Genomic DNA, 17,529 nt, shown 5'->3' with positions numbered 1-17,529 from the left:
AATCAGACAAAGATATATTTTAGGATTTTTCCTCAATCTTTTGGCAGGCCTTATACAGCAAGGTTTCAAAACGCTTTCTTTCTTTTTTTAAGATGTTTGTATTGAAGTGTAGTTGCTATACAATATTACATTGGTTTCAAGTATACAACACAGTGATTCAACAATTACACACATTATTAAATCCTCACCACAACTATTGCCATTACCATCTGTCAACACAGGAAGATGTTACAGAATCGTTGGCTGTGTTCTCTATGCTGAATTTCCATCCCCGTGACCAGCTTATATTATGATTGAGATTTTGTCATGTCACAGAAAATCTCCAGAACATTTACATACCTACAAATGTGTTTCCTTAGTGCCTAAACCTATTAAGTACCTTGAATTTTGCTCTCCAGGATGGAAGAAGCCTCTTGAGAGTTTAAAAATGATGTGAGTGGTTTTTCACTCAAATGTTGTTCAAGTTGAGTTGAGAGCCCAGAGCAGCACTTCGGGGTGTTTTGCCAAGGGAGTCGATCCTACCATCTGGAACATGAAAAGCCATGCCTGATACAGCCCTCATACATTTTTTTTCCTTTGATCATGTCTTAGCTCCTCAAAGGGGAGGGGGAAGAAGCCTGCTGAGGGCACTTGGTCATGAGGACAGAGCGAAATGCTGTGTCAGGGAAGCTGGTGTGTGTCCGGGCTGCTTCCGCTCCTGTCATGCCTGAACCCCCATATGTAAAACTTTCTCTCATTTTTCCTATTCCCCTGCATTTGTGATCTAATGTCTACCTTTACTTAATGGTGCCTGGCCCAAGTTCTAAATTATCTTTCTTGGTAATCTTCTGCTATGTAGTTTATACAGTCAGGATAAAGAAAACAAACTTGGCCACTACTTCTTTTTTATGCATTGTATTATAGTGACTATGGAATTGAAGTTTATTTTGAAATGAAACAAATAGGGATGTTAAAACCACAAATGCTTATCAGTAAGTGTATGTTTTCCTGTAAAATAGTAAATTTTATGTGAAATAGGAATAAGTTCAGAGCATCCAATATATATGTCTTATGCCAAGTTAATTTAGAAATGACCCTACTATCTGCATAAAATTGTCAGTCAGAATTTGGCTGATATTTTACTTCTTGTCATTTATATTTTGAAAACAATAGGGTTTTTAAAATTTTCCAAATAACCATTAAAAATGCTGAATGTGTTTTCAAATTACACGGGCCACTCTCCCCTTTCCGCTCCTGATGTTCCAGGCATGCCCCCCCACCCCCCCAAGAACCTCTGGTCTATCTCAAGCCAAAGGTTTATCTCTTTCTTGCATCCCTCCAGTAGGCTGGCAGTGAGCACGGTGCCCTCTTCTGAGCCCCAGGAGCAGCAGAGGGCACTGGAGCAGTGGGGTTTTCGGTTTTCCTTGCAGGAAGCTCCCCATCAGGACCATGATGGTCTCCTCCGTTCAGGCTATTTGTTAAATGAAATCCAAATGTTTGGAAGGGAAAAGAAAGCAGAGCATCCACATGAGACAAAAGCACTCTGATCATTGGGATCCCAGACAGCTGGGGGATCTTTCATGGCGGAAGAGTCCCAGAGTGCTTTCAGTGGACTAGGGGTCGCTTTGACTCTGGAAAGTCAGCAACTGTGAGTGAAATGAGATACCACTTTAGGTGGAATCGAATGTCCCACTTCCTGTTAATATGTCCCCAGTGAGCTGTGGATGGGATTGCCCAGTGCTGCTCAGCAGGCAGCTCCTCAGGCAGAGCTCCAGGCCCCAAGGCTGCCGCCTCCTTTTAGAGAGGAGACACATGGCTGCTGGACAGGCAACTTCCCTGGAATTTTCCACCTCCCACACTCTCAAGACCCACCCCCTTAGCAACCCCGGCCTTTCCCCTGGTCTCTGAGCTTGGCCTATCCCATGTCTCTTAACCCCTCTTTCTTTATACGTCAACCTTTCTCCCAATAACCAACCAATTAGGAAAGCTAACAACTCCTTTGTATTTGAAATACTGGGGGACACATGTTTTTTATTTCCACTTTAGTTAATGAATCATATTTAAAGTAACTTACAGAACCAATAGCAGCACATTTTATTCCACGGTCTCTAAGAAAGAGTAACAATAGTGAATCATTTCTCCAAATACAGACACCTTTGTCTTTATTCTGTATCAGGATGATCTGTTATATGAGTTTTACCAATTATTTCTTAGACTTCCTCACTCACAATAGAAAAAAAAAGGCTCTTCTGGTTGAAGGCATGCCCTCAATAATTTTCTATAAATATAGTCACAATATCATCATACTCTTCTGAAAAATATATGGGCCATGCTTAGATACAATGGTAAAATAATTCTGATAATACAATTTAAAAAAACACATGAGCATTAGCAAGAGAACATAATTTTACATTATCAGAAAGAAAGATTTATATTCATTTACTTACACAAGTAAAATTTGCTTTAGGGGTATTTGTGGTCTATATTTTTTAAAAGTGGGAAAAAAATAAGAACAACATTATGGCTACTCATCCCAGTTTGCCTGTTAAATTATTGAAATAGGTTATTGCTCTGGTGTTGTTATTAATGGTGACTGTTTTCATTTTCAATAGTGTTCTGGCTTGGATGTACATTATACAGCTACCCTCTTATGGGAGATGTGCATAATATGATTATAAAAGAGATATGCTTGTTATTGATCAAACAGAATGTAGATGCAAAGCAGCCTCCTCAAGACCCAGTTGGCCATCCCATCATGCATCTGTCTGGTATTAAGCATGCCACGGGTGAAGCCATCTACTGTGATGACATTCCTGCTGTGGACCCAGAACTTTTCTTGACTTTTGTAACAAGTTCAAGAGCTCATGCTAAGATTGTGTAAGTGGCCAAGTTTTTTCCCAGTAGACATTAGTGATTGCCTTTCCATCTAACTAAGTCCCATTAGTGAAGAGTAATGGTTGAAGAGGGTGAACTGAACTATTTGCTGAGGCTATCCAAAGCAGCTTGGAGGTAAAACGGGGTTGAAATGTAGGATTACTACAATTTGTCCCTGCATATAATAACTTCATTTTCCCAATAGTCTGGCAGAGAACTGTTGGAGCAGTTCCCGGGCATACCTTACCTCTCTTGTAGCTTATTTTCCAACTAAGCATGTTCTCCAGCATCTTTGGGCTGCAGGGTTGCTCTGAGGTACCCCTGTGTGTGTTCTCATCCAGGTCTATTGATCTGTCAGAAGCTCTCAGCCTGCCAGGTGTGGTAGACATTGTAACTGAGGAACATCTTCAGGGTGTAAACTCCTTCTGCCTTCTAACCAAACCTGAGAAACTTCTGGGGACAGAAGAGGTACTGAAGTTTTGCTTTTTGTTTTAAAAATTTCCTCAGTTAATGGCACTGTGTATTTTATTGATAATAGCATTGAACTCAGCACATCATAAAGGATTGCATGGTCTTTGAATGCTTATAAAGAACACTATATTCTAATATTGAATGAATTAAAATATATTCATTTTCCACATAAGTAGAAAACTTGACTAGTTAGATCAAAGATACTTTGGTGTTTTATATTGTCTAGTAGTAAGATACTGTGCTGCTAACAAGTGTGAAAGGATAAATGAGAGAACATAATGACAACTTCTATTTACTAACCCCTCCACTGACCCTCACCATTGCCCCAGTGTCAGTGTGTTCAAAGTCTAGGTCCAAGTTCAAGTGGTATTTCCACCATGAAGACTTTCTTATCCTTTAATACTAGAGTTATCTCCCACTCTGAACTCCCTCTGACTCATTCATTCATGCTGCTATGCATTTGACAGGCATTTTTTAGGTAAGCACCTTATGTGTATGGTGACCTGCTGGTTATTGATTAAGCAGAATAGTGTTGGTTCAAAAACAGGCCCTATGCACACAGGGCAAGGAGAAACTGAAGAAAGAAGCAGAGCACCCTAGTTGGGTAGGTGGCAGGTTTGGTAAGCAAGAGAGCTTACTTGGAGGCAGGTCTTGGGGGGCTACAAGACAAGTAGAACTTTGCACCCACCCACCAAATTCTAAAGATTTACCTAGAGGCCTTGATGGGGCTCAGCCGCGTGTACCATCCAGATGGTCTCAACAACACATTGCTTCTCAAGGCTGCATCCTTGGTAACTGTTCCCACTGTGGGCACAGTGGCAAAAAGTATATTCCAAGGACAGAGGAGGGGGTGAGGAGCCCTGACTTGCCTGGGGCTAGCTTATGGGTCAAGTGACTGTCACATTGTCTCGATGACCTCCTCCAACACTGGTGTCAGCAGGTCAACTCTGACAAATGCGCTTTCCTTCCAAAGCCTTTGCTAACTGTGGTTCTGCAGATACAGACACATGTGAAGGGATATAGCTCTGTGCTGGGGGGAAGGAAAAGTGGATGAAAGGGGAAGACCTGGTGTCTGCCTTCACTGAGAACAAAGGTCTTTCTGTGTTCTAGGTATTTTGTGTGGGTCAGCTTGTCTGTGCCGTGATTGCAGATTCCGAGATCCAGGCAAAGCAAGCTGCCAAGAGAGTGAAGATCGTTTATCAAGATTTGGAGCCACTAATCCTAACAATTGAGGTAATGAGTTCAGGGGTGATGCCAGCAGAGCAAATTTCAGGGGTGTATTAATTAAAATGCTTTTGGCTACAGTAACAGAAAAGAAAATCTGGCTCAAAGTGGTTTCCAAAATACAGGGGCTTTATTGGCCCCAAACTATATCAGTGTTCGCAAGAAACCTGATTTTCTGCCTCTTTGCTGCCTATAATACAGGCTTTATCCCCTAAGGTGGCAGTATGGCAGCCAGGAGTTTCCTGTTGATGTCCAAAGAGCAAAACAGCACACCCCTGCCTGCCCCAGCAATCCCAAGCAGGGGTCCTGAGATCCTGCCTCAGCAGGCCACTTAGGTCACAGGTCCACCTCTGAATGAATGTCTGGCCAGAGGATTAGAAGAGCTATTGGTTACTGTGGGTGGGGAAGGGAGGGGTCAGATTTCTTTGAAGTGCATGGGCTGTATGTGAGAGTGGTGGGGACCTAAAGAGAAATCTGATCACTGGAAGGAGGCAGGTAAGAGGAATGCTAGATGTCAACCAGCAATGTCCGAGACAGCGGGCACACCCTGCAATTCTGTATTCACCTTCTCCCGGACTCTTTCAGGCACATAGAGAGAACCAACAAGATGCTCTATGAAGCAAACGTTGGAGACACTCTTTTTAGAGTTTTTAGTGCATATCTTAAATGAGTCTAAGAAATAGATCCTATGATGCCTAAAGTTATTTTAGCATCTTAAACCAACTGGAGAATTGCTTTTCCTAACCTGTCTTTTAGAGAGGAGTTAGAGACTTACAAAAATTGTAAGACTTACCTCCATAAAATGATAGGGTGTTCTTCGGCATGCATTTCACTGGTTCTTATAATTTACTGAGTAATAAAAGCATGAAAATTGGGAACACGGCATGAAGAGATTATCTTCAGCATGTACTCCGGGAATACATTATCTTCACTACAGAATGAGTAAATTGTTCTCTAGGTGACTAGCAAGCCTGGAGGCAGCAAATGAGGAAATGACTTGGCTAAGATTAGTATCTCCTAAGATTAGTGTCTCCAGCAGAATTTAGCTCTGGGTGTGTTTCCTCTCATGCTGCTTTATGCCTAAGGAACATAGAGTTTGTTTCTGGACAATGTCCTTATGTTACAAAATTAAAATAAAATCATGTCAAGAAGACAAAAATATAGAAGTTTAGTTGGTGGCAAAGAGTAATTAGGCCTCCCAAACTTTCCTGACCAGTTTTTCAGATTCAAACATCCTGTTCCTTTTTCATTCGTATGTTGGCTAGCTTACTTTATACATTCCTTCCCCCAAATTTTAATTTAGTTACTTCTTAAGAAATTATTTCTTAATTACTTCTTAATAAGAAAATATTTATATAATACCTCATCAAAATATTGTTTGTAATCTTCTCCCCAATACCAACTGGTAAATATCTTCCCTTCTCTCCCCCAATCTTCCAAACAAGCAAACTGATAGCACCCTTTCCCCACCCTCTCCAGCTCCAACCATCAGATCCCTAATTGTTCACCAGAGAATACCAGCATTAAATACCAAACTCTGAAATTGTGGAGAAGAGCCATCTCACATTTTGTCAGAGGTTAAGCTCTCCAAGGTCAAACACATGGATGAGGGTGGATTTAACCCTCTGGCAAGGAAATATGCCTAGCTCCCTACACATTCCAGTTCTTATCACTTTCCTGGCCAAGAAATATTCAGGAAATTGGCTCAAGGTTACTCAAATAGCAAGCAGCAATTAAAGTGGAGAAAGATTAGACATTTAGAAACAGGATTTATAAAACTTAATTCCTGTTTTCAACCTGGGCTGTCTGAGTCTTAGATTAATAAGAAAATCATATAAATTGATTCCATTAGGAACTGTGTTATCAATCAAAATAGGATAAAAACGATACCTCTCTGTCACTATGGGTAAGGTTTAATCTAGCTCATGCTTTTCTGAGTGTTTAATAGTTTGAATGTGGAAATTCTATCAAAGCTCTTGACTTGGGATCAGGCTGATGAGCATGATGAGAAAAATATGCTCTGATCAGAATTTCTTATCTATCATTATGGTCAACAACATGGGTAACACCATTACAGGGCTCTCTGTGTTGTTTACTGGTTCTAAGCAGGTTTCATACATTAACTCACTAAATGCTCACCATAGTCCTTTGAGATAAAAATTGTTACTGTTCCCATTTTGATAAGGAAACTAAAGGAATGAGCTATCCAGGGTCTCAGCCAGTCAGTAAGCATTCGACAAACACTTTATCAGGGAATCCGGTCCCCATGGTGGTAAAGACAAGCCAACTCACTTTTTGAATGGAGGAAATGGCAGGATCACAGTAGAACATCCCTACAAGGTATTTTAATAGGTCTAGACATGGGCTGGTGGCCCGTGGGAACCAGAGTTAGGCTGATCCCCAACTGCTGACAGGTTGGATTTCATAGATGGACAAAAATCCATAGTAGAAAATGCTAGCAAGAGCTGGAATGTCACATTTGCCAGTAGACACAGAGATTGCTGCAAGATAATTTCTTAGGGATAGGTAAGAAAACCACCCTAGATTGTTATTGCTATCCCTGACTATGTGTACCCTGTCCCCCTCACTGAGCACTCAGGGGCAGCCCATAGTAGCCAGTGTGTAAGTGCATTTGTGGCACCCAGACTGGGCTTGTAATGGAAACTTACTTCCAGGGCTGAAGGTCCCTGGATGTTCTACTACAAAAGGCAGATATTCTACTGCCCTGTAAAAATGCTGGGCTCATCTTCCCAAAAGAGAAGCACGGGGCTGGCAGTCAGGGCCATCGTGATCTTTATCTCTAGAGTGTTCTCAGCTAGCATTTATTGAGCACTTATATGCCATGTAAGCTCTTTACATGCCTCATTTCATTTTATCCTCACCAGAACCCTATTGAAGCTATATGCACAACTCTATCTCCATTGTACAGATGAGGCTCTGGGAGGCAAAGTAATAAGCCCATAGTCACACAGCTAGTAAACAGAGAAAATGCACACAACTCTGACTGGATCCAGAGCCCAAACTCTAAACCCTGTGCTCCGTAGCCTTGGCTGCATAAAATGGGTTGTAGAATAAATAGAACAATCTGCTGGGAAATACAAGTTTTACTCTGGGACCATCTAGGTGCCAGCTCTTTTCTGAGCGCTATCTGTTTCTTTTGACTCTGGCACAATTATATTCACTCTGTGAGGAGTCTCCTGAAGCCTGGCTCTCCGCTCAGCTCACTGGGATCACGCCGAACGTGTGTGGGATTCCAGAGCCGAGGAGAAATGCTGCCCAGACTCAGCTGATGCCCTGCTGGGGGTGGCTAGCTCTCTTGCTCCAAGGACCTCAGGTTTCTATTCTCTTTCTAGGAAGCAATACAACACAACTCCTTCTTCGATCAAGAAAAGAAACTGGAATATGGAAATGTTGATGAAGCATTTAAAGTGGTTGACCAAATTCTTGAAGGTAAAACTATCTGAAAAAAATTATGCAAAGGGAAACCATCCAGGAAGCCTTCTAAGCATGTCGAATTTGATGCTCCCTTGGCCTTCTAGAAATCAGCTGGCAGCAGGCGGGTGTTGCTCCTTGGGGCCAGGCACCTCATTGACAAGGCATTTCCCTCTGTCTCTGGGGTGTGTGTGTGTGGGAAAGAGAGACAGAGAGAGACAGAGAGGAGCCCTGCACGGAGGCGAATGGGAAGACCAGGCCTTGCCCATGGCAGCCCCTGTGCACTGATCAGCTGCCCCAGTTGTTACATAGATGTTGTCTCTTTCCTTGTTCACGACCACACCGCAGACTGGGAAATAGATTCAGAGCGGCCATGGAGCATGGCCAGGGTCATACGGCTGCTGCTAGTGACAAAGCCAGTCATTGAATTGATAGCTTCTTTTTATGATAATAAAAGCCCTGTGTTTCTTTTTCTTCCATCCCGTCTTTCTCTGACTTCTCCCTCACTTCCTTCTCTGTTTCCACCTTCCTTTCTTTTCTCGTTCCCTCCCTTCCTTCAGATTCCCTTCCATTATACACATATGTAATTAAAATTAAATTCGTGTCTTAGAAAATAGTTGATTCAAACTTTCCAATAAAGTTTTTGTGACATTTTATTTTGAAATAATTTTAAATTTACAGAGAAGTTTTAGAAATATTAAAGAAACTCCTAATTACTCTTTACCGAGATTCCCCAATTATTAATGTATTACTATACTTGCTTTATCATTCTTTTTTTTCTCTCTCTCTCTATACATTACTTTTCTGAGCCACTTGAGAATAAGTTACAGACATGACATCTATTTACCCCTAAATTCTACAGTGTTTATTTCCTAAGAACAAGGACATTATCTTACATAAACATAGGTATCAAAATCAGAACATTAACAATGATACAATATTATTATTTAATTGACAGACCTTATTCAAATTTTGACATTTTTCTCTGTACATTGTAATGTTCTTTATAGCAGGAAAAAAAAGATTTACCATGGGTCTTAAATAATCCATACTTCTTCCATTATGCTCTGCTGTCATCCATGCTGTGAAAGCTATCCTTAACATCTGCCATCTGAGATCTGATTTATCCAGATGTGTTGCTGGGTGGGCATGAGCTATCATATCTCAGGGCAGAGAATAAGTCATTTGACACTGTCTGTAAGTGAATTTCTAAGACATTGGCCTCTAATGCATGTTACCATCACCCTGATTTTTTTTCTCTCCAACCCTGCTCCCAGGCACAGAAAGAATCCTAAGACATACCAACCCTGAACATACAGCCAGAGCTGTGCATATATAATCATTCAGTCCAACCACTAGAGCTCAAAGCACATCATGTTTTTTAACTCCATTACTGTATGTAACCTGAAGCTGGTCACGGGCAGAATGGATAATGTCACTTGGACGTTGTAGAAAACACACTTTGCACCATCACCTGCCAGTATTCACTGGCACTCTGTCTTAGCTGTGTGACTTGGCAGGGCACTTCTTGTTTTAGAATTATATGGATAAAATAATACTGATCTCAAAGATCCATTATGGAGATCACAGGAGATAATACACTGTGTGCTTGGCACATATTAAGAGATCCGTAACTGTGAGTGGTAATTTTTTTTAGGTTTAGGTGGTTTTAGATGTTCTCTGGAAAAGGCTGTCTATTATTGAGATAACACACTTTGGCAGGCATTTATTTATCAAACCCAGTGTTTTCTAGTTTTTCTTACTATGAGTTATTTATGAGACCTGCCTGGAAATTCCTGCACTCCTTTTTTGGAATTCTGGAGTTAGAGGACCAGGGTAGCACAGGAATCTGTTTTTGACAAGTTTTAACAGTGCTCCAGGTGATTCCTAGGCCTAGTACAATGTGGCAAACACTCAAAGGTAGGTTTGTACTTGGGGAGAAGAGGAAAGAGTATTTTAGCATAGAGAGAACCTGCTGTGAGCACCTAGGAAATACCCATGTGTGAATTCAATTATTTTCGTGTGTGAATTCAATTCGTTTTTTTCCTTAACATCTTATTTAATTCAGTTAAGTAATTTGTTCCATCTCTTACATGGATTTTAACTTGTTACCTGCCCTGTACCCTATTGATCAATATAAAAGTGATACAGGAAGCTTTAAAAGGGACATTTACACTACTTTGAAATGTTTATTCTCTTCACTCACCAGTTTGAGGTTATTTTTTTTCTAACTCTTCAATTGTCATTTGGATTAAGAATTTTTGACTACTTATTTCAATGAGAGGATAATCATTATCACAGCACTTTATCTGACTCTTAGGAAAATAGGTGTTTCAAGAAAAACGAATATTTAAAAGATAAAATACATGGAGCATTACATCAGGTCTTAGACTGTGTTCTTGAAGGGAGTGATATTATTGTTTGTTTTTATCAGCTGTGAAGATGTATTTCAACCTTACATAGCACTAGAGGGGCATTAAAGATCACTGTTCAGAAATGAACCAGCAGAGGCTGGAGCAGCATGTGACTGACCAGGAATCAAATCTAAGTTTCCCACCTCCGAGGTTAGCATCCTCTCTTCTTCATTATCCCACTTCGCATTTATCTCTTTAAAATTCCATTAGCTGTGATGGGCTTGACACTGGACAGTGTAGATGACAATCTCTATGGCAGCATTTGCGAAAGATCTAGGAGCCATGAACCTGAGATTACCTCCCCCACCTCCTGCCCTATTGGGCCTGGTACAGATAGACTCCTTCATATCTTAGTGGCTTTTCAGTCTTCAAGGGCCTCTTATTAAAATGTAAATATGCCTAGAGGAATCACTCCTAAACCCATAGTGGGATAAAACTTTATCTCAGGGATTAGTTGATCAAATTGGTTTCTCACCTAAAGAGCTAAAGCAGCACCCTAGGGTGAAGAGAGGGCATCAGGGGTGGGGGGTGGGGGGCAGCACAATGTGACAGGGTTCTAAAACTGCCTGCCATACAGGTTTAAGCAGAAATGCCTCTGCCTAATATTTTTTAGCCTTTTATTAAAAAAAAATTAATTCTGAGTGGATAGGTAGAATCACTAATATAAACCATGAATTCAAGTGTACTGACAAGTGGGTTTTTTAATGTCTTTGATAAAAGATTAAATTAAAATTGAGACCTCAGTTCTTGACATTTTAATTTTTATATTTTATAAATGAAACAAAATCTGCTTATTTTTCTGTACTATTTATTTACTCAGATTTTGGATAAGAGAGGAAGTCCAGATTCTAATACAAAAAATTTCCCTGGGAATTTCCTTCAAACAATTTGCAAATAACTATTATTGGGTACATTTTAACTTTTCTGCTTTCTACCCAGCATGATGGCTGGTCATAATTATATATTCTGTTTTGTTCTCTCTGCTTTAAAAATTTTTTCCCTATGTTCCAATGGGTTATTTGAACATTTTTCAGAATCCCATTTTGATTTATCTGTAGTATTTTTGAGTGTATCTCTGTCTAGTTTTTTAGTGGTAGTTGTAGGTGTCCAATTTCATACATACATGTATATATATATACACAAAATATGTATAAATATAACTATATTAAATATATATATATATATGTTACAAAATATCTGGTAGCAACATTTTATATTTGAGTAAATTATAAAAACCTTACCTTCCTTTACATTTCCTTACTCTCCCTCATTTAAAATACAATTGTCTTAAAACTTTCCTCTATGTACATTGACTACCACATGAGGCAATGTCATAATTTTGTTTCAAATATAATTTATACAACTCAAGAGGAGAAGGAAAGTCTATCTGTTTTTTATTCTTTCTACTGTTCTTTCTCTTTCCTGATGTTCCAAGATTCCTTTAAAAAAAAAAAACATTTCTTGTCTGTCAAAAATTCCCCTTCACCATTATGTTAGAATAGGTTCGTTTAAGACAAATTCTCTTAGTGTTCCATCATCTAAGAATGTCTTGAACTCTTTCATTCTTGAAAGATATTTTCACTGGATATAGATTTCTGAGTTGACAGGTCTCTTAGCACTTGAAGAAAGATGTACCAGTTCCTCTGTCCTCCATAATTTCTGATAAGAAATCTGCTTCCTTTTGAAGTGTTTTTCCCCTTTAGGTAAGGGAGTGTTTTTCTCTCTGTTTTCAAGATATTTTTTTCTTTTATACTTTTCAGAAGTTTGACCTTGATGTGTCTTGGCATGGATTTCTTTATATTTATCATATTCTTAAGTATTCATTCAGCTTCATGAATCTGTAGGTTTATGTCTTTTGCCAAGTTTGGGAAATTTTAGCCATTATTTCTTCAAATACTTGACTTCAATGACATGAATGTTCTGTGTTTCACTGCAGTCATACGGGTTCCTGAGACTGTTCATTTTCACTCCAGTCTATGTTCTTTCTGATGTTTAGGTCAGGCAAGTTCTGTTGGTCTATATTCTTGGTTACTGATAATTTCCTTTGTTTTCTCTATTCTGTTGAGCTCAGCCACTGAACCTTCTAAATTTTAGTGGTTATATTTCTTAGTTTTAAAATTTCCATTTGGCTCTACTTGTATCTTCTGGTTCTTTGCTGAGATTTCCATGTTTTCATTTGTTTCAAATGTTCATGTAAATGCTCACTGAAGCATTTTTATGTTGGCTGCTTTAAAATCCTTTCAGATAATTTCAACATCTGTGTCATCAAAGTGTTGGCATCTGTTGATTGACTTTTCTCATAGGAGCTGAGTTATTGCTACGAGTGATTTTTTTATTGTATCCTGGTCATTTGGGGTATTATGTTATAAGACTCAGGATCATATTTAAATCTTCTATTTTACCAGAACTCCTCTGACCTAGTGTTGGTTGGGACAAAAAAGTAGGGATGCCTTCTTCTTGTTAGGTGGAGGGTGGAAGTCCAAGTTCCCCATGTGGTCTCCACTGACACCCCACAACAGATGGTTTGGGGGTACCTCATTACACCCTGAGAAAGATGGAAGTCTAGGTTCCCCACTCAACTTTTGCAGATCAGGATGGGGCCACAGTTTTTTCTGTAGAGTTGTGCTGAAGTAGAGTGGTTATTGTATAAAAGTTTCTGTCTTCTCCTCTCCTCATCCTTTGGCTAGAGAAAGTAGGTTTTTCATAGGGACTTTTTCCTGTCTTTGCCTGTTGCTGTTTTTGAATTGCCGGCCTCTCTGGCATCGAGTCTTGGATACGTGAAGCAAGCAACAACATAGAACATGAGCTCACTGAACTCATTTTCTTTCCTTGGGTTGCAGAGTCCCTCAAGTGGTCTGCCTTCTCTTCTCCACCTTTCAGAGTCTTCTTTTCTTTTACATTTAGTGCCCAAGCTTGTTAGCTGTACCCACAGCAGAAGGAACAGAGAGATGTGCATCTTCTCTATCCTGTCCAGGAACTGGAAGTCTCCTCACCACAGTATTTTGACTCTAAAGTTGCCTCCCTTTCCCTAGGACTCTGGGACCAATTGTGTTGGCAGACATGACAGATTCCTGTACAAAACTGTACTTCAAATTGGTAGATACGATGAAGCTAGATGTTTTTTGTGGCCCTTAATTGTTCAGGCTGCTGCCCCAGCAGAGCACTGCCAGTGGAATTTCTCCATAAAGGGATAACAGCAGGGGAATGCCACTTGTTCTGTCTGAACACCTCCTTGACTCTGAAAGAAAATATACTTTCTATAACAGGTGAGATACATATTGGCGGTCAAGAACATTTTTATATGGAAACCCAAAGCATCCTTGCTGTTCCCAAAGGAGAGGATCAAGAGATGGATATCTATGTTTCCACACAGTTTCCCAAATATACACAGGTAATAGGGCCATGGTGGAGGGGACATGACCAAATTGTTTCTGCCAGCAAAAGATACTAAGAGCAATTGGAGCAAAAATGTCATTTCAGAAACTGAAGAGATTTGGAGTACTGAGAGCCATATCCATGTGGGTATTAATAGCCATACAATTCAAAGCTTTTAAGAGACTATCATGAAAGTAGGGGCCTTCTGTTCATAGATTCATAACTTTTAAACCAACGATGTAATTTTGGCTTAATCTTAGTGAACTAGGTCTCTTCTGCTGTACTCTCAGCACTGTTAAAAATACCAAAGAAAAAAGAGGAAGGCCTGCCCCCTACAGCTTATAGGACCTAACTCATATGAAGCACTTAGAAAACAGTGTTAGACAGAATGCAACCAAGTGCTAAATCAGCTAAGTCATAATTTACATAGGCAGAGCAATTAAGAGAAAGGAGGGTTTGCTAAGGGCTAGAATCATCCAGGAAGTCCCATGAAGATGAAGTCTTCTGTTTGGATTTATAGTGAGAATGAGGTTTGTCTAGATGGTGAGAAGAGAGGCCATTTCCAGGTAATTCCATGCCAATATCAAATGCCACTCATCTGTTCTGCAAACACTTAACTGCCTGTGTCCTATGTACCAAGCAATATGCATGTAAGGAAGGAGGACTGGTACAGAGGCTGCCCAGGCTGGAGTATAAGATGCATTTAGGATGCATTTAGCTTAAGCATCAGGGTGAAAGTAAGTGGAACAAGGCAGAGAGGTCTTGAATCAGTAGGTCATAAGGGGCCAGTGTTGTTACCAGAGCAGGTAGGAATGTGAGAATGTGGAGAATGAGGCCTTTTAGAAAGTAGAACATTCGGAAGGCTCAGGTGAACTCCGTTTTAGTGCTGTTCTGCTCCTCTCTCCCTGTGTGCATTGGGCCCACCACGTCATCCCTCTTGGGCTTTCCATCTATAAAAATGAGTTTAAGATGAAATAACCTTTAAACATTAGGATGACAAGGAGGAGCAAGACCTGCATCCAGGGAAGACCCACTGGCCAACTTTATTTATCCAAATGGAAGGTCATAAGTGTCCAGTGGAGACAGTAGAATGCAGGGAAAATACCCAGCCTGAGAGAGATTTGGAAGACCACAAAAATCTCACTGCTTCAAGAAACATATCCCTAGGGATTAGAGTGAAAAGGAAACTTTGGGTGAGGTTCATGGAGAAAATTTTTTTAAATTTATTAGTACACAAACATCTCAATGATATTGAAAGGAGTACTTCATATTAATGAAAGTTTTGGCAATGTCATTATAACCAAATACCACTGAGATCAGTCGTAATTTTATGCCTAGGTTATTGGGACATCCCATTATTTAGTATAACCACACAGTTTGTGTATCATGTACAACATTGTGCAATCAAAAATATGTAAGGGCTGCCCCAATTCCTTGCTGCAGATGGGCCAGATTAATAAGAACTGTTATCATTCACAGGACATAGTTGCTTCAACCTTGAAGCTCCCAGCTAACAAGGTCATGTGTCATGTCAAGCGTGTTGGTGGGGGATTCGGGGGGAAGTCAATCAAAACCGGCATCCTGGCAGCCATCACGGCATTTGCCGCAAACAAGTAAGTGGAGAAAATCTGCTGAAAACAAATCTAAAATGAGGCCACACTGCAAATTCTCAATATTGGGGTTAAGTAGAAAGAATTCGGGTCAAGATTTTTAAAACTTGGGTAATATACAATTACCCAAGCAAGCTGACGTTTATTATAACTTCTTTATCTTATATTGTCAAACTATAAAACTGTAAGAACCAAAATGAGAATGACTAGAAGAATGAAAGCCACAGTAAAAACACCTGGAGAGGAGACAGAAACACGGAAGGGTGTTACTTGTCCTTGGTCCATATTTATATATATAAGTCCAACCTTTTGAAAAAAGTTTGGTCATCTATATATATATATATATATATATATATATATATATATATATATATATGGTCTGAACTCTCCGTATGAATATGGAAAGTTTGCTTTTGTCATGCTTGCTTTTATTTATATCATCATTTTCCTTTGAGGATATCAAAATATTACCATAGGAAATTGTATTTGGAGTAGGCACACCCAGAAGGCTTAACTTTTCTACTGATTAATGTAAGTCAGTTCCTCTATCCTATGCAACAAAAAGACTTTGATTCCAGACCTATCCTATCAGGGAGCACTTGGCAATCAGACACCACCTGAGTTCTTGCATTCGTGACCAGTCTATAATGTGACCTTAGGAACATCTGCCTATAGCTGAGGTCATTTCACAGTGGGAAAAACCCCAAAGTAATACCCTGGCACCTCTGGCATCCCAGAGCCTCCCTCCCATAAGTAGAAAATTCCAGGCATTGTGCCTGAGCCACTGTGGGAAGAGGCAGCCATGTATGCCTGAGCTCAGTTCCGTGGCTCTGTAATGGGTGTGGATGCCACTGAAGCGGCCATTCAAGTTTACATAGGAGTTATATGAACCCCCAACAGCACCTACTTGGTCAAAGAGTTTACCACTCTTCTTTTTTTCTGCTTTAGACACAGTCGAGCAGTCCGCTGCATTCTGGAACGAGGAGAAGACATGTTAATAACTGGAGGCCGCCACCCTTACCTAGGAAAGTACAGAGTGAGTAGAAGGGAGAAGACTGTTGTAGGCACAACACTCCACAGATGTAGAGGGCAGCATTTAGCACCTCTCTGATGGGGAGTAACAATGACGAACAACAAATTGTGCTTCTGTTTAACTTTCTGGTCCTTCTGTTGTTTGATTACTGGGTGGCTCAATGAAGCTTTTCTGCTTTGCTCTATGATGTCAGTTTATGAAAAAGTCCTAACTTGTATTGGCTGATACAGAGTGCCTAACTGGGAAATGTATGACTACATACATCTATGAAAGTAGATCTGATAACCACACTATCCCCACATACTTTAAAAGTAGAATAATTCCCATAACATTAGTGTCAAGTGAAATTGCAATTATTTGCCAACAGGTTCCTCATTTTTCAATGTATCAAGGGTATTTTTATAAAATTCTGTCCCAGAAATTCCTAGAAAAATTTCCGTAGCAGAAAACAATTATTCTTTTGCTTTATAAGAAATAAGTTAACTTGTTGGAATGGGCTAACTGCTAAAACAAACAACTGAAAGCTCACAAAACCATGATTGTGTTGTTTCTCGCTCAAGTGTAATCAGTGGGATCATCGAGAATTGGGGGTGGGCGGGGAAGGGAGGAGAGGACTCTGGTCTGAAAAATCATTCAGGGACTCAAGCTTTTCCTTCTAGTAATGCCACCATCATCCCCTCAGACTGCACTGTCCTATATGGAAGCTGCTAGGCACATACGGCTATTTAAACTTAAGTAAATTAAATGAAAAATTCAGCTCTACGGTTACATTAGCTGTAGTTCAAGTGCTCAACAACTAGATGTGGTTAGTGGCTACTATACTGGACATGCAGATATAGAACATTGTCATCATCACAGAAAGTTCTGTTGGATAGCACTGCCCCAGAGACTCAGAGTTCTCTGCGGGATCTTCTGCAGAGGGCATGGAGTGGTATGTGGCAGGTGTTTCAGGCGTCAGGCATGTGGATGTGGACCTTGCTTTGATCTACATGTTATTGGCTGGGAATTTGCCACCTACATTGCAAGGGGGCCTGGGCAGTGTAGTCTTTCTGTGTGCGCAGGATGGAAGACAGCAGGATTGGAACACAGCATTGTCTCTTCCACAATGGCAAACCTG

At 40.2% G+C, this 17,529-nt stretch overlaps 1 protein-coding gene across 5 annotated transcripts in view; it reads left to right on the top strand.

The window, feature by feature from the left end:
• The window catches only part of LOC118933612 (aldehyde oxidase), a 65,979-nt gene that overhangs the window by 27,566 nt on the left and 20,884 nt on the right, over window positions 1-17,529 (top strand). For all 5 annotated transcript variants that reach the window (XM_036928126.2, XM_036928129.2, XM_036928131.2 and 2 more), the window contains 7 exons: window positions 2,687-2,856; window positions 3,195-3,321; window positions 4,435-4,557; window positions 7,902-7,998; window positions 13,661-13,785; window positions 15,249-15,382; window positions 16,328-16,415. In XM_036928126.2, the coding sequence (XP_036784021.2) occupies window positions 2,687-2,856; window positions 3,195-3,321; window positions 4,435-4,557; window positions 7,902-7,998; window positions 13,661-13,785; window positions 15,249-15,382; window positions 16,328-16,415 (864 nt within the window). The remainder of the gene's footprint in view (window positions 1-2,686; window positions 2,857-3,194; window positions 3,322-4,434; window positions 4,558-7,901; window positions 7,999-13,660; window positions 13,786-15,248; window positions 15,383-16,327; window positions 16,416-17,529) is intronic.

Source organism: Manis pentadactyla, chromosome 6, assembly GCF_030020395.1.
Source record: "Manis pentadactyla isolate mManPen7 chromosome 6, mManPen7.hap1, whole genome shotgun sequence".
Classification (NCBI taxonomy): Eukaryota; Metazoa; Chordata; class Mammalia; order Pholidota; family Manidae; genus Manis; species Manis pentadactyla.
This window is presented reverse-complemented; position numbering and strand designations above follow the sequence as displayed.